At 42.4% G+C, this 26,828-nt stretch overlaps 1 protein-coding gene across 4 annotated transcripts; it reads left to right on the top strand.

The window, feature by feature from the left end:
- On the top strand, nucleotides 1-25,855 carry UBE2G1 (ubiquitin conjugating enzyme E2 G1). Of its 4 annotated transcripts, none has more exons than XM_050981825.1 (7): nucleotides 1-321; nucleotides 2,284-2,334; nucleotides 15,123-15,225; nucleotides 17,931-18,028; nucleotides 19,104-19,282; nucleotides 22,453-22,576; nucleotides 24,678-25,855. In XM_050981825.1, the coding sequence occupies exons 1-6, from the start codon at nucleotides 276-278 to the stop codon at nucleotides 22,537-22,539; spliced, it is 564 nt and encodes a 187-aa protein (XP_050837782.1). In that variant the 5' UTR covers nucleotides 1-275; the 3' UTR covers nucleotides 22,540-22,576; nucleotides 24,678-25,855. The 4 variants fall into 4 exon arrangements, with proteins under 4 accessions (XP_050837782.1, XP_030087642.1, XP_050837780.1 ...); XM_050981823.1 differs by lacking the exon at nucleotides 1-321 and adding an exon at nucleotides 620-1,098; XM_030231782.2 differs by lacking the exon at nucleotides 2,284-2,334 and having other exon boundaries at nucleotides 3-321.
- The last annotated feature ends 973 nt before the right edge of the window (nucleotides 25,856-26,828 follow it).

The raw sequence follows: 26,828 nt of genomic DNA, 5'->3' as shown, positions 1-26,828 counted from the left end.
CGCCTGCGCGGGCCCGAGTGCGGTGAAATTCCTGGCGGGGGGAGCAGGAGGTGGCGGCGCTGAGGGCTCGGAGCAGGAGGCGGAGGGCGGCTCGGAGCCACGGCCGCGCTGCCCTGCCCGGGACCCTGCGTGCTGTGGCGGCCGGCGCCGAGCCAGACCCCCGGCGGGCGCGGAGCGGACGGGCTGAGGGACGCTCGCCGCCACCTCTCGCAGCGCCAGGAGCCGCGCCGTCCCCGCCGCCGCTGGGACTCCCTCCCCGGGCAGAGAGGGGTAGAATGACGGAGCTCCAGTCCGCCTTGCTACTGCGGAGACAACTAGCAGGTACCTGGGCCGGCGGCGGAGGAAGGAAGGGAGGGCGGCGGGTGATTCGCCGCGGGGGAGGCAGGGGCCGGGCGGCCTCGGAGGGGCCGCGGCCCGTAGGGCTGGAAGGAAGGGGCGCCGGCTCGGGGAGGGGGCGGGCGGGACTGCGTGTGTGTGTGAGGGGGAAGGGGAGATTACGGCCCCCCCTCGCCGTGCTGTGCCCAGCCGGGAGCCGAGGGAACTAGGCCGAGCGGGGGAGGGGGAGCCCGACCGGCGATTGCTGCCAGGGGAGCCGGGGGAGGGGAGCGGGGCCGGCACGGTGGAAGAGCGTCCCCTCGGCTGTCCCTGTCCCGCCGGGGGAGCGCGGGGTGGCACCGGCCGGGCTTGTCGGCACCCCCCAGCCCCCCGGTACTAAGCCTGGAGGACTGAGGACTCCTCCTCCCCTCCCCTTGCGGTCCCGTCTCCCTGGGTCGGGGGAGAACCGAGCCGGAGCTCGCCCCGCAGCGCGGGGGATGCGTGCGGGCTGCTGTTTGAGGGTGTTTCTGAGGCGCCGGAAAGAAGCGGAGGAAGAACGATTGTTCCCCCACCCCCGGAACGAGGCACTCCGGGCCCAGGCTGACTCCCCGCACTCGCACCCCTTCCCGAGGGAACCTGCGGTGCCCTCGTCCCGCCTCCCCTCACCGGCTCCCCCTCACCTCCCGTGCCCGGGAGGGGGAGGCCGCTGGCCCCTTTGTTGTCAGGAGAAGCGGCGGGGGCTCCGCAGGCACCGGCGGGGGGGACATGACCGGGCAGCAGCGGGTGCGGGCGGGGGAGCGGGCGGGACCGCTGCGGGGGGACCCGCGGGGAGGGGCGGGGGGGGTCCGCCGGGGGCGAGAGGGCGGGACGGGCGCGGGGGAGGAGGAGTTGGGGACCGGGCTTGGGGACGGACACGGCCTGGGTGCCGCGGCCGGGCCGGCGGCGGAGGGGAGTGGGGTGTCATCGGGGTGTCAGACGGGCTCGGTGTCGCCGCGCCCCCTCCCTTTGTCCCCGGGCGGGCGGGCGGCCGAGCTGGCCCGGCCCGGCCCCGCCGAGGGGCCCCGCATGCGCGGGGCCGCACAATGCGGCTCCATGTGTGCTCTGCCACACTTAAAGGGAAACGAGCCGGCAGCGCTCCCTTCCTCCCTCCCCCACTTGCACATGTTCACCGCATCCTCTGCCTGCTGGGCCGGGATACGGCCGTCCACTCGAGGAAGCGCACGGGTCTGCGCGGTACCTTGGGAGAATCGGGTCGCCTTTTTTGTCTCTTACGTAAAAAATTACTTCGTAGCCAGTTAAGGAAATATGTGCCAGGTGTACCTAAACTCGGGCAATTACAGCGCTGGCTGGAGTTGGCCGAGTAGCCATACAAAGGGGCAGGGTCATTGGGTGGCACAGGAATTCCCGGAGGAGGATTTTGGCCTGAAACTTCAGTTAATGTCGTTGGAAGCCTTAGGCTGGAAAGCAGCATTGTTAGCAGTAAGGAGATGAGGTTGCATAACCGGGTATAGCGAGCTGGATGATGTGTTTGTGCATCTCCAGCACTGTTTTCTGGGTTTGGATGGTGATCAGTTTGTGAAACTTCAATATCGTTAACTACTAGCACAAAACGTTTTTACCCCTTTAGGGTAAAGGTCTTAAACCCAACAAATTTTGTACCGTGGCTAAAAATCGCATATTGTGGCCTTAGTCCTGAACATCAGCATGTACCTGTTAATGCCCTGGTAACTGCTGAAGTTATTAGTGACACTCAGTGAAGTGTCTGCATGTTCAGATAAGCTAATAATGCCTCGATATGGGCTTACTGCAGAAGCTCCAGACTGAATGTGATGTGAAGCTTCTTTCTCCTATACGTGATCCCTAAAGGGAAACAGTGTAGAATAATTGCTTTCTATCTTGATTTAAAAAAAAAGCATTTGATAACCTAAAATAGTTGTTCAGCTGTCTGGAATTTCTCTTTTAATCTAGTAATCGTGCTCAACAAAAGAAAGTTGGACATTTGGTTGAAGTCTCTTGATAGTAAGTATTCAGCTTCTGTGGTGTACTTTGTTTTGTTTTTTTTTTTTTTTGTCTTGTGAGGTCTTAAGGCCTTGTGTAAGCGCAGACTGGTTGGATATGTAAGTACATTTGTAGACTACTAGATCTAGGGTTTAACTTCTGTTTAACTTTCTGCTCACCCTTATCTGAAGGCTTTATGTGTTCTGGTAAAAAGTGGTGAGCTTTTCTAGTTGCCCCTATTACTGATTCAGCTGTACTGACTGCAGCCATTTTCTTGCATCATGCAGCTATTCTGGGGGTTTTGTTTTAAGTAATACCAATACCTTTGGTATCCCTTTACATGTACTAAAAGAAATTGAAACCATATTAAAAGTGACTTAGAGTGTGCATGAAGTATGATGAGCACTGAAGAAGAGTTGTGAACTCTTCAAAAGTCTTACGTGGAATAACTGACCTGAGAGAGTTACCATGTATGGAAGAAACTATTTTCTGTGTGACATCTGAACTTAGTTGGCATTGGACTGTCACTGGTTTTTCTGGTGTCAGGCTGCTTGAAGTCGTGGTGCAGAGTCAGAGCTTCATGATTTTCCTTCCCTACTGCTGACTGTCTTCCAAGTCTCACGTGCTCCAACATGTTCCTTTATTAATACCCATGTTGTTTCTTCTACCTCAAACCAAAAGCCACCACTCTGGTGGTATTTGCCCTGGTGGGACTGATATTCAGTCTCTGCTCCATGCAGTTTTTGCCTCTATCAGGTGTGGTGAGTCATGGAGTTGTACCTGGTGGTTGGGTTTTGGAGACCAGTAAACAGACAGTTGATATGAGTTATGTGCTCTAAGCTAGTTTAAATTGCTCTAGATCATTCAGTTCTGTGATAATGACAGATTTGAAGTTGCTGAAGCAAGACATCCAGAAAGGAAGGGAGGTTGAAGTGAGAATCTGAAACCTCTACAATGGTTGAGGAGTATAAAAATTCTTTATTGGTGAGACCCTGGCTGTCTCTTTTCAATGCCTCGAAGAAAAAACAATGGCAGGAGGAGGGATGCATGTTAAACAGTAGTTCTCAGAGTAGCTACCTGTTTGGTCCCCCATATGCTTTGGTTCTTAATTATGGGGAAAGAAGGTGTCTGGCATGGAGCACTTTAATGAGCTGTTTTAATTCCTGAGTACTTTGGCAAAGTATAGGTCAACTGATGAGGCTGCTGGCTGTCAGTGAGATGTAAAATAATGGGCCTTACCAAACAACAAAACTTGACAACACAACCTGAAGTTGCTCCAATGAGTGTATGAAGGCAGACTTTTTTTTTTTTGAAAGCAAGCTGGCTTGTAACTTGAGCAGGGAGCTGGTACCACAGCACCATGTACAACATGCTTGTGCTCTTCAGTGGCATGTTCTGGATGCTGATAATGCTCAGAGAGAAGGGACATTCAATGACAGTCACAAAATAAAACTTCAAGTTACATGTGGGTTATTTTTTAATCTCCCAAATTCTATGTGGCTTCACAGTCTTTGCTAATGTAATACTGAGCTGGATCCCCCAGGGACTAAGTGTAGTAGTTGTTTTTATATTGACATGTGCTTGCCCCCATTTAGGCACAAGAACAATTCAAAGCAGTAAGAACTTTGAGTATTTTTTTTATGGTTTTGGGGTTTTTTATGCCTTAAGGAAGTGATGATTTGGGATCTCTTAATATCAAAGCCATTTAAAGAGGGTGGTCTAACTAGAGCTGGAGGATCAGATATCTGTGGATATCTGTCAAATTAAATGTGGTTCCTTCTCAAATCAACTTAGTTGTAAACAGTAGCAGCTTCTGGAAATATCTTAAAATTCAAACATATTTTTTCTTACATTTGGTGGTGTTTTTTTTGGTGGTTGTTTATTTTGTTGTTTTGGGGGGGAGGTTTCTTTTTGATTTTGGGTGGTTTTGGTTTTTTGTTTGGGTTTTTTGTTTGTTTTGGTTTTTGTTTGTTTGTTTTTGGTTTTGTTTTTTTGAGGTTTTAGTGGGGTTTTTTTGGAGGAGGGGGACACTTTGTGACTTGATAATAATGTGAAATAGAAGCCATGACCTGTCCATCTCTTCCAGGCAGAGTGCAGGGAAAACTAAAAGAAAAAAATGCCCCTGAACTTAAATAAATGTAGATTGGTGTAGCACTGGGTTAGCAGAGCTCATCCCTCAGGGGAGCTGGTGGAGGATAAACTTCTTTTTGCAGCCCCAAAACTTTATGCTCTTTAAAAAGAGATGCAGACAACAGGGTGTAAAGCTTCTTTCCCAGTCTCCAGTGCTGTCAAGCCCAAAGGTTTTACAGACTGAGGTATGTCTCTGAATACTTTTATTTCATCTTTCTGCCAAATTCTTGCTGACACAGAGACTTTAGAGTAGGCAGACTTGTCTAGTTCAACCAGCAAAATCACATAGGGAGGACGCAGTTAAATCAGTAGCATACAGTGGAACTAGAATTGCGAGTTCTCTGTAACATAAACATGGAGCATTGGAAATGGGAATAACCATGCCTTTGTTGGCTGAAGTTGAGCTGGGTTGTAAATAATCTCCAACTTAGGATACAGAAAAGCCACTATAAGGCTTTTTTTAAGCATGAGAAACATGGCATTTCATTTTAAAGTGTATATGGCTTTTGTTTCAAAGCAGAAATGTCTAATTAAAAACTAGCAAGTTGGACAATTTTATTAAATACTTCATGTGACAGCTGAACAACCTTTACTTTCTTCTGAGGAAGAATCATACTGGGTAATGTTGAGTTAGTTGAATTTTTGGCAGTTAGATAGGACTTTTTAAAAAATCTGTTTGAGTAGTGAATGGAGAGGGGATTGCAGAGTGAAGATCACTTTATACATCAAGGCTGAGATGCATGTTTCTGGGGTGGCTGCTGCATAAGAAACCTTTGTTTACAGTTAAGCACTGGCTTACATTAAGTTTGTCTGTAAGACAGTAATTTGAGTGACTCTGAGTGAAGTATTAATTTGGTACTAGATTGCCTTTTATCTCCTTTGTGAAGGTCTGTCCATATGCACAGTAATACTGTTATCCCAAATAGTTAGGACTCCAAAGTCCTGCACACGTAAAACTTAGCATTTTAATTGGTCCTGAAATTATAAACACTACTGCATATTGTTTTTAGAAGACTCTTTCATGGTTTTTAGATAACCATCATTTTTTTTAGTCTGATGCTTTTGGGGTACCTAGGTACAGCATGAGTGTAGCAGTCACCTTAACCCCCTGGCAGCATAGGGCCCTGTTACAGCAGATGAGGTAATCCTGTTTCTGTGAGGTTGTGCTGACAGAATTATCAAAGCTGCCTTTCTCAAGCTGACTTTCTAGACAATATCATTGCTGAAATACAGGCCTTGCTCAGACTCCAATCACTACAGCAGCACAGGCAGTCTGAATTTCTGTTGCACTGTAAATAACATGATAAATGTGACTAATGGTGAACTTTGCCTGCTACGTGTTAGTTTTCCAAATGCTTTCTTGTAGAAATAATCTGAACATTGCATCTTCAAAGGAAAGAATATTTAGAACAGCACCACCAGCAAAATTTCAGGGGTGCTGGCAGATTTGGAAAGTGAGGTTTAGCTAAACTACAGAATGGAAGGGCTTGGTGACTCAACCACTTGCTTAAACAGGATGAAGCAATAACCTGCCTCATCAAGGAGTCACTGCCTTGGCTCTGCCTAGGTCAGTTTACTAATCTTTCAGGGAAAGAACCAAACTTGCCATTAGCTCTGAGTTCTTTCCTTCTCTGCTCCCCCCAAACAAGGCATTGTAAGTTACACCAAAGTAAGGGCATATCTGGATCTGGCAGTACAGTGATTTATTCATGTTTGGATGAGAATAGTGGAATGGGAGGACATTGCTGGAGATCCTCTGAAGTAAGGAGCAAAATTAATTTCAGAAATTACTTTCATCAGAATTTCTGCTTTGTTGGTAAGAGCTTCATTTGGAGATGTTAAATCATGCAAAAACCAGCTAAAATGGCTTGACTTGTGTGATTGATACTGATTCCAACTTCAGTATTGTAGTTATTTGCTGCAGAACTGCAAACTAAGGATTTATTGATTTGCTATATGTATATATAAATATATATGTATTTAAGAGAAATTGATAGGGGTAAATCAAGTGGGGTGAATGGTCTTCAGATGAAGCCACATGTAATTATAGCTGATTCTGCCTTGACTTTTCTATATATTGTTGAAATTTCTTTTTAGTGCAAGGCAGACTTGGATTGCGTACATATTCAACTAATGCAGGATTACTTGATCCCTTCTGTGGTTGGTACAAGTTGGTTTTTAGTTCTCCCAAAGCCCTATGTTAAACAGTTTGAAAATAAGTGACCTTTGTAGGTGAAACCGGCTTGCCTCAAGTAGGCATTCTGCTAAATTTTCTTCCTGTAGTGTGTTTAATCAACTTCTGTTTTGATGTAAAATACAACAATTTGTTCCTAGCATAGAGATGGGTTTCTAATGAAGTGGAACTGATCTGAAAGGTGGCTGCTCTTCTGAAAGCAAGAACTAACCAAATACTAAAATGAGTGTGCAGACTTGGGTGCCTGGAAAAAGGAGAGCAGGTGGCTTGTGTGAGGAGGAGGGTGTGTGACCCCTGAAACTCTGCTGTCCTCTTTTTATTCCAGTGTATGTTAACAGAGTCAGGGCAGCACTTCACGTGCAGGCCTTTGCTCTCACCCAGCTGCACCTCTCTTCAGCTTTCAGTGTTGTGTGCCTATCTTTCAGTGTCTGGTCATGAGATCTTTCACTTACAGTCTCTAGTAGGCTTGAGCTTTAGGCCACCCTGCAAGTGTAAATGTTCATACTTGCTTTTCTTTCCTACTCTCAAGTCCAAGGCATATCAGCTGGAGCAGAGATCAGATATCCAGACCTTGTAAGAACACTAAGTATAGCAATCTAATTGAAATGGGGTTCCATAAAAATATCTGCCCTCCTGGATAGAAATGTTAGCAGTTTTTGCACAGGTTTAGAATAAAAATAAAAACTTTCTGATTGAAACCCTCTGGAAAGGTTTTCACATACAGTCTCTGTGTGTGTGGATTGTTAAGGGAAACGTATTTCTGTGCTGTCATCATACACCTCATAGGTCAAGCTGGCTGTTTTTTTAGCTGGCTGGCATTTGCTGTTGATCTAGAAGATGGTGCTGTCAGGAGTCATTTAAAGGACTGTCTTAAAACAATTCTAAATAACAATGTGGCTCAAGTTAGGATATGCAAACCTGCTATTCATATTGTAAGCAGGAGAGAAAACAAGCTGGAAAATTGTTCTTGACTTGCACAACAGCTTAGATGTTAACATCACCCTCAGATGTTAATATCTCCCTGTGGCATAGGCATGGCATAGAGCCTTTTCAGTGGATTTCTAATGTTGTTCCTTTTTTTGTCTATGAACCATACACATCCTAGAACGCTTGGCTCTCTGCAGCAGCGTTGTTTCATGTTTGATATGTATGTGACTGCTCAGAAGATACTTGGATGGATTTTTTTTCCTTAGCTGTAGTCTAATGATAATGTGCTTTTACGAAATTGATCAACTTCTCCTGTCCATGGTAAATTCAGCTACATTAATGGCACCTAGGATGACACTTGTCCTGCCAAATTCCAGCAGTTGTGTACAGTAGGCATCTGAAACTTGTAGTCTCTTTGCGGGTGAGAGAAAGAAGTGTGTAGAGTGTGATTCATCTGACCTGTTTTTGACACCTGCTTTGGGATGGGATAATCAATGGTGTCTCAGAAACTACTTACCTTGATAAGATCTCTTGAATGCTGCTGAGGGTGACCATCTCAAATGCAGACAGATGCCCATTGAATACTTGTCTAACTCTTAAGAGTGGAAAAAGGCATGAAATGTGGGGGACAAAGTGGAGGTGGCAATGCTGTTACACTGAGTGTGACAGATGAATGTGGCTCTGTGCTGCTGGTGACTCTGCGCAAAGCACTGCACTGAATATTCCCTGGTGACATAATTGCTTCCTTTTACATGTGGGTTTCCCAATCAGGGCTCTTCCTATTCTTTTTGCTATCCTTGTTTTTCCCTTCCTCATAACTCTTCCCCTCAAAATTCAGATCTTACTGGGGATGGTTTTGTTGTGGTCTTTTAACAGACCTTATTCAACCTGCATTTTAACCTGGGTAGTGTAACTGTGTTGGATTCTGGTCTGATGTGATACACAGCGTGCTTCTAGCAGTCTAGTCAAAGAAGGCTGTTCAGGAAAGATTTTACCTGATTTCTACCAAAATTATATGGCTGATGGTCATTTGAGCATAAGGCTGTTCAGGAAAGATTTTACCTTGATTTCTACCAAAATTATATGGCTGATGGTCATTTGAGCATAAGGCTGTTCAGGAAAGATTTTACCTTGATTTCTACCAAAATTATATGGCTGATGGTCATTTGAGCATATATTCTGAACTTCCTGCTGAGAACCTTAATTCTGAAGCATAAGTTTCAAAATATCAAACAACACTACAGCATTCAAAGGTTTTCATCAGATGAGTATGTTTTGTATTTCCAGTGATCTGGACAGGAAAGTAATTTGAACACCACATTTGTTTTGAAAGAAAAGATTTGTGGGCTTCGTAGGCACAATGTGGTCCACAGTAACTTAAGTTTAGATATTTGCTTAATGGCAAATAATGGCATTGAGGGAGGGGAAGGCAGACTTTCCTACTGTAGCGTGGGATGTTGGAAAAGGACTGTTTTGAGTGTGTGCACACAGGAGGGTCCATGTGTGAGGAGTGCTGTGGAAAGGAAATGCCTCAAAATAGCTCATGGCTGTTGTTGCCTGTCTTTAGGACTCTCAGGTGAAATGGTGCACAGGAGCCGGCTGTGGGCTGGGGAAACTGGGTTGCTAGGTTAGATCCGTTGCTGGGTATCTGTGTTCTAGCTGAGACTGTGGAAGAGCTAGTTTTGAGACCTGTGAGAGAGAAATCTAAAGGAGCATTGACAGTGTCTGCTGATGTCCACCTCCATGGGCTTAAGGGATTGTGGGGAGCTCCTTAAAAACTACAGCAATACCAAAGACCTGCAAGTTCCTGGTTGATGTGTTAAGACTCAGTTTTCCACTAAATCACTAATCTAAACTAACAATTGTCTGTCTCCAGGTATGCTGTGACTCCTATGACCATGCAGCTGCAGAATATACAGAATCAAGGAACTCAGTTTTTAGCTTAATTCTAGAATAATGTGATGTGTTACTCATAAAATAATTCCAATCTCTATTTACTCAAGTGTCTCTGGTACCTTAATCCTCATACTAGTGGCAGTTTTAGGGACTTTGGGCTAGCGCTGCTCTCCACTTATTTGCAAAGCCGAACTGTGGCCACGGCTAGGAATTTGACTGGGAATAAAACCAAAAATCAAACAAGAAACCTCCAGTCTTGTCTTCTGTCCTTTCAAAATCTGCTTCCCTCTGCAAATCTAAGGAAGACTTGACAGGTATAGCTGAGGAGATGGCAAGTGAAGCAGTACACAGAGATGTGTAGCACTGCACTGAGATAGATGCAGCTTGCCTGTTATTTTGAAACCCTTCTTATTTGTAAATGTCTGAAGTGCTGCCCTTATTAAGAAGGAGTGATGTGTAGAGCACTGGAAATTAGTTACCAGGCTAAAGTCAAACCTAAAGCTTCTACTGAAATGATTGGTAGAATCTCTGCTAAAGACAGGTTTGTCTTTACTACTGTAGTTTCCCTTAAAAATAATTTTATTGTCCTTCAGAGGCTTAATCTGTTTTAAGTGTTGTCTATTTGTCACTCCCACAGTGGCTATCAGGAGTGTGTGCATATTTGGTGCTACATTTTGTCTGAGCTTCTTGGATGAGCTTGTGGAGCAAGACAGAACATGATGAAAGATGAAATGGAGAGCTTGGGGAATACATCTCCACATAGAGATCATGTTACTTTATCATAATCTCAGCTCTTGTTCTCTAAAATCTGAGATGTATAGCTGGGTCCGGCATGGAGGAAAGTTTTGGAAATTGTGACTGACCTCAGTGAAGTAATAGGGCTAATGGAAGTCACAGTGAGGGGTACAGAGAAGAAGTGTCTAGAATGAGGATTTTCGGTGTGAACAGTTGTTAGAAGCTCCTGGACTGGTGCTGAGACAACACAAGTCTAAGGTGCAGCAAATATAAAGTGCTGGTATGGCCTGCTTGCTCTGAGAGCTGTGTAAGCCAGCTGAATGGTTTATCCAGAAGCCTTAGCCAGGACTTGGGCTGCCTAGTCTGGTTTTGTGTTCTGCTCTATTCACTGGCTGCACGAAACTCACACACTGTGTAACTTTCTACAGAGGCTGCTATTAAAAAACTATAGGAATTCATGTTTTTGAAGCTTTGTACTGTAATATAGCTAGCTCAAAATACTGAGAGTTGATCTGCAGTGGCTGGCTGGGTGAGACGTCAGGCTGAAAAGTTTGGATGCCGTACATAGCTGTTCCAGGGAGCTGTGGGACTCCTTCTGCTTAGTCATTTCTGTTGGTGCTGTTTTTGCTCTGGGATTGGTGAAGTCTCTTGGCTTATATAAAGGCAGCTTCAGTGAGTGTGGGAATATCAGTAGCTTGATGTAAACTAAACACTGAAACTGGAAGTGCAGCCCATGGTACTGTGTTAGCTCAAGTTTAAGGCAATGGTAACTTAGTTCTGCTTTAATAAGAGCTAAAGGGACAGACAGTGTGTTGTGTGGCAGATCATGTGGAAAGGGAGCCATGGGGCTTTAAAATCTGTTCTGGATTTAAACAACTCTCTTGGATTATGGGCCTTTAGTCTTCCTCACCTCCCAAATCAGGTATTGTATTTAATTCCAGGTTCAGGACTGGGATTAAAGGAACTGAATGTCTAATTTATAAGCAGACACTGGATTCTGTTCCAAGTATGTTGCTGCTTGGCAGCTGTCCAGGTGTGTCCTGCTTTGGCTGTCAGCTGCTGCTTGGTCTGCTAAGGGCTGTACCTGAAACTGCTTCTAGACTGAGTGAATGTTTTGGATTTTTGTTTTCTTTTGCTGGGTAGAAAAATGCCTATTAAATAATCAGAAATGAAAAAAATATTGTCAGAAATGCTCAACTACAGACTGTAATATATAGTAGTTGCAAGTAAATGGCATTTAGTTAGGCATGGACATAATGGAAATATGTTAATGTACTCATTTAATGTTTAAAAAGTACAGCATGTCTTTAGCTGAGAAAGAAATCTCAAAGTAAAGCTATTGGAAAAATAATGTCTAAGGATCCAATTCTTCATAGGTGTCTGGCTTCTCTGCTTTTCCAGCACTTCTAGGGCAGTTCTTCAGAGCTTTGTCGAGGACCTGCACTAAGAGCTTGTTCCCCTCTCCCTGCCTGGAGAAGGGGGACATCCTCTGCTTTACCCACATTTGTCTAGGGAAGCTCCTGTCCAGGCTGCAAGCAGTTAATGCTGTGCTTGGTGGGGACTGGCAGGCGCAGGGAGCAGGTGTCCCCTGCCCTGGGTGCAGCCTTGGTGTCACACCGAGCAGTGACACCGGCCTGGTAGCAGCCCTGTGTCACTGAGCCGTGTGTGTGAGGTCCTTTTGTGCCTGCCTGCATCGCTGTTCCCTTGGGGGTTTGGTGCATGGATTTCACTACTGTGTGAGGCTCAGCCAGTGGAGAGAGAGGCAAGAGGCAGGTGGTACTACTGGCTAACTTTTCTGCTACACAACACTCACTATATCTAGGGAAAAAAAACAAAGCCAAACAAACCTTGGGCCCTTGGTGTTTGTAAGTTTTAATGAGCAGCAGCTACTGGCACGGTAAAGCAGCCAAGGATGATGCTTTTCATGTCTCAGTGCAGAACTTTCCTGAGACTTCCTTTTTTGTCTGCCTGCCAGCCATGTTGTTTAGTTTAACATAAATAATCTGGATGGAAAAGCTCATTTTTAAATTGCTGTTGGTAATTTGGCATACCTCTCGTGGAGAAGGTGTGTGAGCTTATATTCCTTGCAGAAGCACTCTTAGGAAAAACAATCCGCAGCTGTTTGAGCTGTGCTTCGATACTGCTGTCATGGAAGGAAAATAACCTTTTCACAAGCTGAGACTGATGGCACCTCTTGTAAAAGAAGTGATGTGCTCATTTGCTTTACAGCAACATCCACTAAAAAATCTTCTTGAACTGCTTTTAACTGAAGATTTTTGTTAATGATTGTCCCTTTCATACAGTTTACAGATGTTCTGCATTAAAGGAGCTGGCATCCAGGAATCTTACTCCTTCTGCCAAGTTCTCTTGCAGTGTAGTGCTACCTTGTCCTAGGTGAGAGTCAGAGTGTAAGAGCTGTCTCTCTTTGGGAATAAATACACAAAAAAATGCTTTGAACTACTTAGGGATAAAGTTGTTTGAGGCTGAGACAGATGTAAAAAGAAATTGAAACAGCACGCATTAAGAAATAGAGAAGAAAATGTGTATATTGGCCTTGGAAATAATGTGGCATATTTAAATAGAGAGAAACATTCTGAATTTTTTCAGTCTTAAGTTTAGGAAGTCTTTAAAGTCTTATCATTGAGCAGTGGTAACTTGCAAAGAATAAAGAAGCTAAATGTGAGCAGTTTGAGTTCCAGCAGTTCACACAAAACTCTGCACAAATCCTTTTTTTTCTCTGTGGAAATGCAGAAATAATGGGACTTGTGTTTCACAGGCTTAAATTCAAGTTTGAAAGTCTTAGGTGAGATAGTAAAACCTATTATTTGAATTCTGACTTCTGTAGTTACTACAGTGGGTATTCTGTATTACAGTATTAATAATATCTGAAAGGATGATGTAAATGTCCTGAGCAAAGATGGCTTTTTTCACAAGTAATAGGCAATTTTTTAATGATATTCCTGCCTGAAAAAGCAGTTTATATTCAACTACTGAGGTGGTGGAACTTTTAATAGACCATGCTGAGGAAATGTTTGTATTAAGGAGGTAGTAAGAGAGTGGTGAAACTCTTTTAATGTGAGATGCTCACCTAGGCTATCTGGCCTTTCAGCTAAGATTAAATAGTTACTCAAGCTTGTGCAGACATTTCCACAAAGTTTCATAAATACCAGAGTCTGAAAACTGGTTTGCTTAGAGGAAGCATGGCCATGCTGTAGCTTTTGGGTTTGAGGTTTGCATCTTGGTTAGAGAGCCTGTGATGTTGCCTTTTCTTTCAGGCATTGTCAGGAAAAAATGTGGTTGGGCTCATACCCAAATCTTTGTCTTGCACCTTGGGGGCTGGATGGCTGACCTTACTATCTGATTACACCCTTCTGAGTAGCTCCTAGGAAAACCCCTTTCAATATGTCCCTTGGGATTTTAGAATTGAGTCATCTTTGTGGATAATTTTTCCTAAATTAGTAATGACTAAAGTTGATGTTCCTGCTGTCTCCCTCTTCAGGATCTTCATGTGAGCTCAGCATTTTGTTTTCCCAGTGTGGACTTAGACTCCTCTGTGTAGGGCTTGAATTGATTCTTCCTGCCTTTTTCAGCCACACTGTAAATAGTTCAGAACTTAACTGGCCACCAGTGATTGCAAGCTTATGGGCAAATCAGTTTGGACTGAATGGCAGCTTTTTCTCCAGAAAGGTACAAGGTTCTCACTTGAAGTTCCTCTGCATATGCCTGAGGGCATTATAGGGCCTTCTGAACTTAAAACTTTTATGGCTTTTAGGTTTACAGAATGAGAAAATGTAGACATGCTTGCTGTGCTGTGTAACAGAATCATGAGGACTGCATAGAGCCTGAGAGGTTATTTTATAAGTCTAGCTCGTTGGTTTTTTGTATTTTTTTTCCCACAATAACTACCATTCTTAATTTAATCTGGAAAATACTCACCAGTTGAAGGAATGACTTTTTTCCCCCTTCCTGTATCCCAAGTACCCAAGATCTCTCAGGACTTTGTATGCACTGTTGGAAATGCTGGATGGAGAATTTGAATTTGGCATAAATATGGCATTTAATGTAATTTCTGACCTGAAGCTGTCAGTTAATAGATGTTCTCACCTTCCTACCCCCACCACTGGATTATAGGCAAAACTCATTGGAGGGTTTAATTCCAGATCTTACAGGTTTTTTTTCCCTGGAGCAGGCTGATAACAGAAGTTCAGTGGAGTCTAGACCTAGCTGTGACTTGTGTGTAGCTATTTCCAGAGAAGCCTCTATCTGGCAATAGCTGTATGAAGTAGCCTATATACTTACAATGCTCTATAGCTTGTCACTGATTGAAAAAAACCTGTGAAGCAAAAGGAAGAAATAAAAACACACAACTCCATATCTGAACAGCATAGCAGCTTATCTTCCATATTCTGTTGTACTAGTTCAAAATATAGTAAATCATTATCTCCAGAATTCACTGGCACAGGTCTCAAATGCTTTCAGAGTCTGAAAGAAAAATCATTTAAACAAAGTAGAATGTTGCTTTTAAATAAAACCATAATGTGACTTTGGTCTTCTGTTAACATTTTCTAGAGTTAAAGACAGACTTAAGTTAAGCTGGCTCCTTGGGGTTCTTGTAAAGCTCTTGTATTAATAGAAAGTCTGTTTCCTGACTTAAGCACTCATTGGTATCTAGTGTAGGAGACCATGTCCCATAGTTGTGTGTTGTTCTAGCCCTTCTGCTCATGTTACACTCACAGAACGTCAGGGTCAGGCACCGTCCCAGCTCTGGCAGAAGTGTTTGTGGTGGGGGAGCTGAGGGCACTCATTTAGGCCATGAGAAAGCACCAAATGTCATGGGGGTTTTTGGTCATGTATGGACACAGAAGCAAAACCAGCAAATGTGTATTATAGACACCTAAAGTTCTCTTAAATTCTTTTTCCTACACAGAGCTCAACAAAAATCCAGTGGAAGGCTTTTCAGCGGGCTTAATAGATGACAATGATCTTTATCGATGGGAAGTCCTTATTATTGGTCCTCCAGATACACTATAGTAAGTACTGATACTTATACAGAAACTTGAATGAACTCAGATTTACTAGTTCTAGTTTGCTCCTAGTGAATAGAAGCTAACCAAAACCTTGTGCTAAATCAGGTAATACTCTTCTGTTGCTAGCAGAATACCTGTAAATAGCTGGATTTGCTATGTAGAAGTTCTAAACTGCTTTGCTCCCCTGGGAAAATGCAACACTGATCTCATTGTTTTCATGTGGGAAAGAAAGACAATAGGTGCACTTAGAGATAGCTTCTGTTTTCTTTCACATGTAAGCAAGGCAGATAAAATGCACTATTTGCTGTTGCTGCTGGGAGGCTGTAGTTCAGGTGATAGTGCCATGTTAAACCATTCCAACTTCATGTGTGTGATGGCAGGAAAATACTCAGTTCAGGTGGGATGTAGTTGGAGGAAACCTCAGCAGGCCACAGAATTGGCTTCAAATCCTGTCAGATTGAGATGGGAAAACTTCCAGGTGTGACTTGGAGTACTTTGGGGTGATATCTACTCCAGTTTCTGGGAAAAGGTTCTTTGCCCAGGAGAGGTCAGTTTAAAGTGTACTCCTGAAGATGACCTCTGTTCTCTTCATTAAGCTGTTGCAGTGGTAAGCTACTGATACAGAAAGCCTAGTGACGTTTACTTGAGGTCAGTTTTGGTTGCAGCATGAAGTTCTGTATGTCTGCCAGCAGACTTTGAATAAGTATTTAAATCCAGTAATCAAATTGCTTGGCTTTTCCTCAAGCTCACTACACTGTGCTTCTTGCATGAGATGGTTTCTCCAACTTCTGTTGACCTTTTCTGAACAGTCCTGTGGTTCTGTTATATTCTCCTGGCTATTTTATAAATACTGTCAATAAAGAAATGCTGCTTCTAAGTGATTTTCATCTTAGGTGTTAAAAGTTGCAGTAGTGGTTTTTTAACTTCACTTCTGTAGGGTCCTGAAATTTTTTTGAGGCTTTTAGGTAAGAAACTCTCTTCTGTTCCAGTCCCTGGTTGCTGTTTTTCAGGGTACTATTACACTGAACCCTTCTTCCCTGGGCTGTTTGATAAGAATGGTCATATATAATAGTTTAACTTAAACAATTTTCAAACATCAGTCTCATTGCTGGTCCCACTTCATTTATTCTGAGTTTACTTGAAAAAACTTTAGACTTAGTACATTACTCTACTGGCAGAAACCCTTTCATAAGATATATTGCTTAAATTGCTAAAAATGGCACTGATCTCCTTTAATTGATAGCTGTATTTCATTAACTGATACCTGTGTATATCCACTTTAAAACCTGCATTTATATGCAGTTGATATGGGGCAACCAGGGATGCCCTACAGCCTAGTAGCTTTAGGATCTGCTTCTTTAAAAAGGGAAAGAAGGACATTTCCAGTTTTGAAGAAAGGGTTTGACTGATTTGGGGCTATCAGCAAATGCAATCTAGCTCTCCTTTGTCTTGACATTATAGATGACAAAACTTTCTGGAATTCTTACCTCTGCTGGGATGAAGGATTCTTTGGAAACTGCCTGCCATTTCTATAACTTGGAAAAATAAATGCTGTTGGTTCAGATCCCCTCAGCTGCTTCAAAGAGCCAAGTTACTTAAAGGCAATCCTTTTTTGGGGTGGTCTTGTTGTTTTGTTGTTGTTGTTGTTTCTTTGGTTTTCTTTTTTCTTTCTTTCTTTTTTCCTTTTTTTTTTTTTGAGACACTTGCTGGAACTGCACGCCTTTGGTTAATGATGGTAAAACATGTGATTTTTCTTGTTAGCCAGTGCACTTTCTACTCCTTTGCAAATACAGGAAAAAAATGGCACTGAACAGTTTTCTGTTCACCACTTCTTTTTGTCTGTGTGGCAGCTGAGGAGTAGCTTGTCACACCGTGCATCTCATGCCATCTTTGGGGGTGTATATTCCACTTTTTGTTCTGCCTTTGCAATTCCAAATTTTGTTACAGCTTTCAGTTAGAAGAAATGACAGTAGCAGGACAAATATTATTGACATTAGCAAAGTATTCCATCTGTAAACCTTTCCATCTAATAGAGACCTTCACCTTTTCAAAAGGCACTATTCCTGGCCTCTAACCCCACATAAAACCAGGATGTCTCTTGTTTATTATTGTTTTCCAGTGAGTGGGTAACTAATGCAGAACACCTCACTGTCATGCCTGAGTCACTTTAGCTTAGTGTTGAAAAGGTGGAATTGGAATTCTTTTTACATTTAATGCTCTACACACAGCCAGAGCTTTCTGCATTTTTTCCCTGAGGCTCACTGCTGCTGATTGAGACCACAAAATTAGGACTGAGGCCTCTAGCAGAGGAAAATGGGTGTCTGCTGGGTTGGACTGCAGAAAGGCAGTTATTGGCAATACCTTTTTTTTTCCTGTTAATAAATGTACTGCGGGGAAAAAATGTAAGTTGTGATTCCAGATGGTAAATTCCTTGGCAGTTTTTTTTTTGATTCCCCACCCACCCCCATGGTTTTTCCCCTCTGGAACATCTTCCTAGTTCTAAAAAAGATCATGTTGGGGAACTGGCAGTATCTTGTGAAAGGATCTTCTGAATGTAGAAACTCCTTACATTGCATATGGAAGTGTTGATACTGTTAATTACCAACATGATGTTAAGTTGTGTGAGGTGTAAACTTAGAACATCAGTAAGTTCCGATCTTCAGCTTAAGCTTACAAGAAACTCTACTAAGATATTTTTGATTCCCCAGTGAAGGTGGTGTTTTCAAGGCTCATCTTACTTTTCCAAAAGACTACCCACTGAGGCCGCCAAAAATGAAATTCATCACAGAAATCTGGCATCCGAATGGTAAGAAATGTCAAAGTTTCAATTTCTTTTTGCAGTTCAGAACTAAAATGCAGAAAGGGAAGACAAATAAAATATATTTCTTTTCACGTTAGAAATATGAAACTCTGCTTTTACTTTGCCATCCTCACTTAATAGAGAAGTAATAACAATGGCAGAGTTTTTAATAGTGCTACTCTGAGAGCATAAAATACTCGTAAAGTATTTTCAGAAGCTATTCTGAGTAGGTTCTTGCATTCTTGGTAATTGTTCAGGGATTTTTTTTCCTTAATTTTTTTTCTCCAAAGTGCAAATTTCTAGTCTGAGGAAAAACTTGACTTCTATAGCTGCCTTTTGTTATACCTTCAATTATTTCATCTTGCTGTTACTGACTTGGCAGCTCAGTATAGAAAGCCCAAGGTTGTCCTCATCTAGTGAAGCATGAAAAGAAATCTTTTAGTCTCTCTAAAGGAGACTTCTCCTAATGTCTCGTTTACCTATGGACTGATGGAGATTGGATGGGAAGGTGACATAAAACAGAAGATGGTTTTACTGGGAAAGAAAAATGTTCGTCATCTTCAGAAACTGTAGATGTTGAAAGGTGGGAGGAGACAGTGCTCCCATCAAAAGGAGAGGGAATATTTTAATGCTGTGTCAGTTTCAGCTCTGGAAATACCAGAGTACTTGTCAGGCACTTTCTAATTCCAGCAGTTTAAATCATATTTCAGTATGTTCCAGTAATATCCAGCTGATGCTGTTGCTGTGGAAAAAAGTCACTCTAGAGTTTGCTGAACTTAACAGAAAAGGCTGTAGTGGAAGCCTGTCTAAATAAATATTCTTGAGGGTTGCAGTGTGATGTTAGAACGAGTCCTTCCTCCCCATGTGCCCTCTCTGGCACGAGTCCAGGCACATTCAGACTTCTACCAAGCCCTGTTTATTACAGTTTAGGTTCTGCAACACTTAATTACTTTCCTTCTTTATAAAGTGTTCACTAACAGTGTTTCAGAGTAGCTGGAGTGAAGATGAACAGTTCCTGACTGTCCTGAAGAAATGCCAGCCTGTTGTTCATGACTGAAATATGCCTTGTTCTATTTTGTAGTTGACAAGAACGGCGATGTCTGCATTTCAATTCTTCATGAGCCTGGAGAAGACAAATATGGCTATGAAAAACCTGAGGAACGCTGGCTTCCCATTCACACAGTGGAAACTATCATGATTAGTGTTATTTCTATGCTGGCAGATCCCAATGGTGATTCTCCTGCTAATGTTGATGCAGCGGTAAGGCTTTCCTTGGTCTGCCAGTTGTCTTCAATGTAGAAGCCTTGCAGTGCATTTCTGGTTCTGGTTTAGCAAACAGTAACTTTGGGGGAAGAACCTTTCCTATCACAGGCTAAGGCTACCTTTGTGTTGGGAAAAGCAGTGATGTCAGACAAAACTACTCATTAGCCTTGGGAAGTTGCTGTCACTTCTCTAGAGCAGTCTTCCTGTCACATAGATTAGAGCAGTAGGTTTGACTGTGTGGGTCTGTGCTCTGAGAAGGTACTGAAAGGCTTTACTGGACATCTGACCTTCAACTCAACAGGGAGGGTTGTCCCAGACTAGACTGACTGGCTCAGGAGTGAGGAAAAATGGTCTGATTTACAGCCAAAGACCAGGGTAAATCTGCAGGTGTGAGATGGAAGCGTTTGATGCAGCACAGCATTCTGGATCGTGCTCTGTGTGTGTATAAACACAGCTATCAGCTCTCTAGAAAAGCTGTGTTTAGAGCAGAATATAAGAATGAGACTGAGAAGTGTTTGTAGTGAGGAGAGAAAAAGTCTCAGTTGTGGAATGGCATTGGGGGACAGATTTCAGGCCCTGCTCATCTGACATAACACTGACATGCTCCTGAATTGCAGTTCAGCAGTGGGTGTTGGCTGTTCACAAAAGAGAAGGTCTGGCTCTTTTAACTGTGGGAGTGAGGAAGGAGATGGGATTGTGAGATGCAGAGTTTTGTAAGGGAATGTTAACCTGTTCTGTCAGCCAGGCTATACCTTCCCAAAGTGGGTGGGAGTTTAGTAGTTAGATAGAGCCTTTGATCTGCTATGTTGTGAAGTATTTTCAAAGTGGTTGAGCTCTGAAAAATCATTATGGGAACAGACTGATGTGGAACAAATTTAATGGGAAGAAAACAGAAAACAAACAGTTGCAGTGAACGATTTCCTCGTTTATCCTTTTTAAGTGTTGGACCTCCCCTTTTTGTGTCATGTTGCTGGTGGAAGCAGACACCCAGGAAATATGGACATTTCCTGCTGAGAGCACCGTGAAGAGCAAGTTATTAATGAAATGCTAAAAGTGCAATTAGAATTCCTCAGTTCACAAACTCATATATATTGAATGTAGCTGGCCTAATCCTGGATAAAGCACATGTTTTTAGCTGTGCTTGTCACCTTCCTGACATCAGACTTTTTGTATTCTGCCCCATTCTGACAACTACTTCAGGAGAGGTTTTTAATTTTTTAAATTTTTTTTCTTAGGAAAGTTAGACACAAAATTATTTTAGGGTAAAGGTCAAAAATAAAAACCACCTTTTTCTAGCCCAGCATGAAAGAACAAAAAAAATTCAAATTTGACTGAAGATAGTAGTGAGGCATCACTTTGGATGCTAGAAACTATTTTTGACTGTGGCATTACAAGTTTCAAGGAACTTCTGAAGTGCTGCTGGAGCAGTTGGTTCTTCTGCTGGGTTGTAGATCTCTTCATATTAGCAAAAAACATACTCAGGGTAATGAAGAAACAGCAGCTCCTGTGTTTAGAACAGCAATAAAATTTGGCAGTTACTATAAGATACTTTGTTTGCTGTTAGTAGTTCCTGCTTTTAAGTGAGTTTAGTGAATAAGTTGTTACAGGCAATTCACAGGATTACAGGAGCAGGGGATAGACCTGCCTTCAGGAAAAATGAACTATGCATGTTGGAGTACTGTCTCTTGGAGTGGAAGAAAAATGAGGATCAGGAACCTGAACAGATACTTTAAAAAGCAAATACAACAGTTCATGACCTAAAATTACATTTTTGGGGAATCATCTGTCAGATTGGAAACTGTGCTTGCTATTCAAATCTGAACAATTCATAGAACTACAAATAGAAAAAGTAGAAACAAAAACTAAGGCTCTGAAGCTCAGAGGGCACAAATTCAATGCTTTTCTTGGCTTTAAGCCATCTTGTGTAAGCTGTCCTATGTCCCAGTCCAAGGAACCAAATGTTTGCTGCATGAATTGCTGAAAAAGAGCAAACTAATGAGTAGCCTTATTTGTGCTTTCATAGGAAACTTAAGACGTGCTGGGCTCTCCAACAGGCTGATTGTTTAGGTGAGCTTGGAGGTGATGAATGTTAGGGTATGCCATTTATCACTCAAATGTACTACAGCCTCCACTCCAGGTGGGGGTGAAAAGGTGTTGTGTGCTAGATTGCATCAGGTGAAACAATGTGGGGGTTTTTAACCCCTTCCCTCACCCCTGCAGTAAGAATGTATAGCTTGTATCAGAAAGTAAGAACTGTAGAACTTCATGACATAAGGTGTTCTTTATATTTTCCCCACCACTTCTGACTGGAAGGCAGTACCCAGCACATCAATCTTAACCACACCTGGTGCTCCTGTGCTTTCATCTGAGCTCCTTGTGAGCCTGGCACAAAACAAACCTGGCTGCACTTCCTCCTGTAGGTTTTTGTGCACCTTGATGGGTGCATCTCTGGGTCAGACTTCCCTCTTACCTATCTTCCTGCTCATCTTTATCTTGGCTCTTCATCTCTGCAGCTCTGAAATCAGATCCCTGTCACTGAGACCAGCCCTGTGGGTGAGCTGAGTATTCTCCTAAGGTCTTTCTCACTGAGCCAGTATCTTACAGCCATATCTAACTAGGAGGTGTTTGCTTTCGAAGGACACTGCTGTGCCTCTTCTAGATACTGTGACTTCTGTATTTCTGTCCTGGAGTGTCCTGGCTAGATTGAAGGGAACTGAAACTGTCTTAAAAATAATCTCAGAGTAACTGCTGGCTCCACAGTACCTGTGTACCTTTTTCAGCACTGCAGTTAAAGACACTGTCTCTAACACATAACAGCTTGTGGTCTACAGGTTGAGTTTGCTGCTACTTTGCAGGCTGAAGCAAATAGATTTTAGCACAAACAGTGTGAAATACTGGTAAGCCACCAGCTTAGTCTTGCAGTGTGTCCAAAATCCAAGGGGACAATAACATCCTCACTGTCTTGTAAGCAGCTGGCACAGAAACCCAGAGCAAACTTTAAAAAGTACTGAATATCACAGGTTTTTGGTGAGGAGCTTAATGATTATAAGCAAATTTAGGTGTTGACTAGATGGCTAATGTCTGAAAACATAAACAAGAGTCTTCCTAGAGCTTGTACATCTCCTTGTTGTAGGACTGACATCTGAAAGCTGTCTATTCAATTACAGAAAGAATGGAGAGAAGACAGAAATGGAGAATTTAAAAGAAAAGTTGCCCGCTGTGTAAGAAAAAGCCAAGAAACTGCTTTTGAGTGACACTTATTCAGCAGCTAGTAGCTTCACTTTTTTCAGGGTAAGTATCCTTCTCAAGATGAGTCAGTTACCTGAGTTGAGGATTTCCTGCTTAAGTGTTGCTGAACTATTTTTTCTCCCCCTCAAAAGCAAAAAGAAAATCCCAAACCTTTCTTCTCAGCTGCATGATCTCAGTGGAGCTCTTTGCCTGTATGCAGTACTAAAGACTAAAAGAACTTAAGTACACTTGACAGCCTGTTCTGCCAAAATTGGGGAACTTCTCTTGTATTCTTGTGTTTTATGCTGTTCAGAATTTGAACTTCTCTTTATCAGAATTCATCCTGCTTTATTAATGGCATTTAGAGGTTACTGGGTCTGTAATAGAAGGGGGTGACTATTCCTTGATATTCATTTTTGTGAAGAATACTTACTAGAATCTTAAAAGCATCTTGGAAGTCTTGTTATCTCAGGAGTTGTGGATTATCTTGCAGATGTTGGTGGCATGTTGCACATAGGAGTTAAATGAGACTTCAGTGAGGTTGCCAGGAACCACTGAGAAGGGTTTGTTTCAGGTATCTATGGGAGATATAACAGAAAGTCTCCTGGCACAGCAGAAAGCATCAAATTGAGATGTTATCACTCAATATCAAGAAAGGTTGTGTTCTCTTCAGCAGCCCAGAAAACATCTTTAGTGAGGAAGGCTTGGGAATAGCTTCATAAAAACAGCTGTGTTCTGCCTGGAAACTGAACTGTGGCATATCTGAGAGCTTGGACAAGTTTTGACCTGACAGCAGCTGATGTGATATTTGCATTTTTTCCACCCTGTTAAAGAGCTTCTGACTCAAGATACTTACTCTAATTCACACAATCCCATCTCAGTTTTAATGGGACTGTTTTTTTTTTTTTTTTTTTTAATAACCTCTCATAGAAAGCTCTGTATCAAAGCATGGCCCTTAAATCCCTGGCCTTTGGTCACTTTATCTTTGGTATGCCAAGGAAAAACTTCCTCCATGAGCTAATAATTTCCCACTCTTGCTTTTCAAAGCAAAACAGAACTTCATGTTGAAGCTGCCTTTTCTTAATGGTTGGTTTGGCAAATAAACTGCTCTGACCCATTTGGCTAGCAAACCCCAAATCCATATTTACTGGTTACCTACAGCATTACATAATTCACAGGGACAGAAATATGGCACTGTATGTGGTTCAGACTGAACCAGAGCAGCTCAGTACATTCTTCTGCAGGGTCGTTTTTTTTAATCACAGTTGTACAGGAGAGAGTTCCTTTCTTACCCTTTTGTAAACATGGGGGGGGGGGGGGTTGGGGGAAGGCTCCATCTGTGACAAATTAATTGTGCAGTCCCTCTTTGAAGAAATGCTTTGATTGAAAGGAACTTTCTTCAGTATGGATTAAGCATGAAAAATGCTTAATATGGACCAAAAGACTAAGCAAAGGAACAGAAAGTCTTGTACAACTGCCTGTAACTGGAGTGCAAGAATTGTTAGTGCTGCTGACTTTTTTTTTCCTGTCTTGGAGAAAGGCAGTAACTGTGAGTAACACTCCAGAGTATCCTTAACTAACCTCAGCTCCGTTGCCATGTTGAACTTAGCTATAGTGAAACAATGCTCTTGACAAATATTTTAAGTAATTGGCTGTGTTACTTTTCTGGAAGGCAAAAGCTTTTCTAAGTCTGGTGACTCCTCCCAAGTGAGCGATGGGCAGGGAGTTGGATGAGAAGGGGCCACAGCTGGTTTCAGACCAGCCCAGTGTGACTGGGGGCTGTGGTGTCAGTGCTTGCTGAGCACTGCTGTGCCACTTGTACCTGCCTTTCACAGTAAGTAATGCACAGACCTTTCAGTGATAAATCTGCCACGTTTAGCCCTGTGTGTGAATAACCAAAGCTTTACACGCTGCGCACTCGACAAGCAACACGAGGTACAGGAGCCAGAAAGTCTGATAATTGAGCTTGGACACACAGTGTGCTCAACTAACTCCAGGCTTTCTCAGGTGATGAGTTTGGATTTATCCATCTTCTCTTCAGAGGTATGTAAAGCTCTTGAACAAGTAATAGTTAATCTTCTTGAGCTTGAAAAACTAATTAACATCTTGAAAATAATTGAGGGTGAGGAGGGGTTTTATTTTAATACCTGTGATTTCTTTGCAGGTCTCCAATTGAGAAACATGGCACTGTTTTTTTTCCTGCACTCTACCCACCTATTGCTGGACTTCTGTTGTTACAAGTTGGCAAACACTGGCTGGAACTGGGCTGCAATAAAACATGCCAGTTATCAATGCTGACAAGAGCCTAACAAGTGCCAACACAAGATGATTACGCATTTTGAAATCTAATGAACTGCTTTAACCTTCAGGAAGAATTGTAAAGATGTGTACATAGCACAACATGATCCGGATAATATATATACTGTTCATGTACATCCACAAATACACATTGTACCAAATAATGCTGTCTGTAGTTAGGGATAGAATTGTGTAAATTCTAAAGATTTTAGCAGGTTTTTTCTCTCCCTATTCATTGTTTCTTGAGTTAAAAAAAACAGCAACTTGTGAAGCATGTCAAAACCAATTAGGATACTAAGTTGGCTTTTTTGGTTTGTTTTTTTTTTTTCCCCTCCCACTTTAATTTTCCTTTGACCCACCGAGGCTTAATTAAAATTTCTTGCTTATTAAAGTTTAGTATCTTTTTTTTTTTTTTTTTTTGAAATGTGGTCCCTTTTATTTCCCCCATCAGAACTCTACAATTAAACCCTGAAAGGATTTCCTATCAATTACTTGTGTCTTCTTTTATGATGACCCTTGTAGTCTCAAAGGTGCTTTTTTTTTCTTCCCACCCCTTTTTTAAACCCAGTTACTCATCCTTCTTGAATTTGGTATAGCAATAAAACTGGCCATGGAGCACCCTTGAGCAGCCTAATGAATTTTTAACTTCCAGGGACTTGACTGCTTTCACTTGGAAGTTTGGTTGACTAAGTTAGTCCAAGATAGGAATGAGCTGCTTTTTATGGGTGAAATTTTTGGTTTGCCTTTTTCATTGCCTGTTTGTGGGGTGGGGTGTGTGTGGGGGGAGGCTTGTTTTTTCTCAAGGTTGAGTTCAAGCATGCACATCTGTAGGCTTTCAAATGACTAACTTCTGGGTTTGGTATCAAAAATAGTTTCCCTCCTTTACTCTTTTCTGTGGCCCTTCATCTGCTTTGCCTTCTACTTCAGAGTTTTCCTCACCTAATGTACAAAGAAAATGGCGATGTATATTTTCATGTAATTTGATTTTTGGAATTCTGTCACCTTCTGTAGTGAGTTCTTCCAAAATATAATTTTTTCCAATAATGATGTGTCAAACTGGCTGTCTTGAGTTTTACAATAGGAAGGGTACAGTTGTAGCTGGAGCACAACTTACCTGAACATCATCAGCAACACAACACTAGCAAACACTTGAGCAGTTGGACATTGCTGTGCTTCAGCTTGAATAATGAAAGAGCAAACAAAACACATGCCTTTATCCCTATTGTAACCATCTCTGGCCCTCCAGTGAGCAAATACTCATCTCAGAGTATCTGCTCAAAACAGTTGTCAAGCCTTTGTCCAAAGAAACTTCATAGAAGAATTTAAAACTACTCTAAACTACTTCTTTCCACAGCACAGCAGAACCCACTGATAAATCAAGAGTTGCAGTGTCAAAGAGTCAGCTTTTAAGAAGCCTTCAGTTCTTATTTGCTGGCTGGACTTCATTTTATCTTGCTGTGCAACATGCATACGCTGAAAGGCACATATTGCAGGTTTTGTGAGGGGGGCTGGGGTGGAAGGAAGTGACAGTTGTTAGAGGCAAGGCAGCCCTTGGGGACAAAAAGGCATTTAATGTAAGAAGACTTGGAGGGAAAGGTACTACTTCCTCCTATGGGTGGTTTAGATAAACAGGTATATTTGATATCTGTATTTACATATTTGGAAATGAATTTTTATATGAAATCATTAGTTAAATTTGCTTTTGGATGGCCAGGCTGCTACTGCAGCCAGGCAGGTGCTTGCAGTACTTAATCCCTCAGACACCAGAGCTGATTTGAGTTCCTGTTGGAGCACTTACTTGTCCAAAAGGTCTTCAGAGCAGGTTTCTTTTCCACCAGCTAACTGCCCTTTTCCACTTAAAGTAGGGACTGCAGAATTTCAGTGCCATGGTGTCATTTTTTCTATTAAAAAAAGACAGGAAAAAAGCTGATCTTATTAAATCTACCAGTGGACTTACTCCCCCACAGGCTGCCCTTCCTTTTCAATTTCCACAGTGTATCTAGAACTGAGGCAATTC

Source organism: Serinus canaria, chromosome 19 (assembly GCF_022539315.1).
Source record: "Serinus canaria isolate serCan28SL12 chromosome 19, serCan2020, whole genome shotgun sequence".
In the NCBI taxonomy this organism is placed as follows: domain Eukaryota; kingdom Metazoa; phylum Chordata; class Aves; order Passeriformes; family Fringillidae; genus Serinus; species Serinus canaria.
This window is presented reverse-complemented; position numbering and strand designations above follow the sequence as displayed.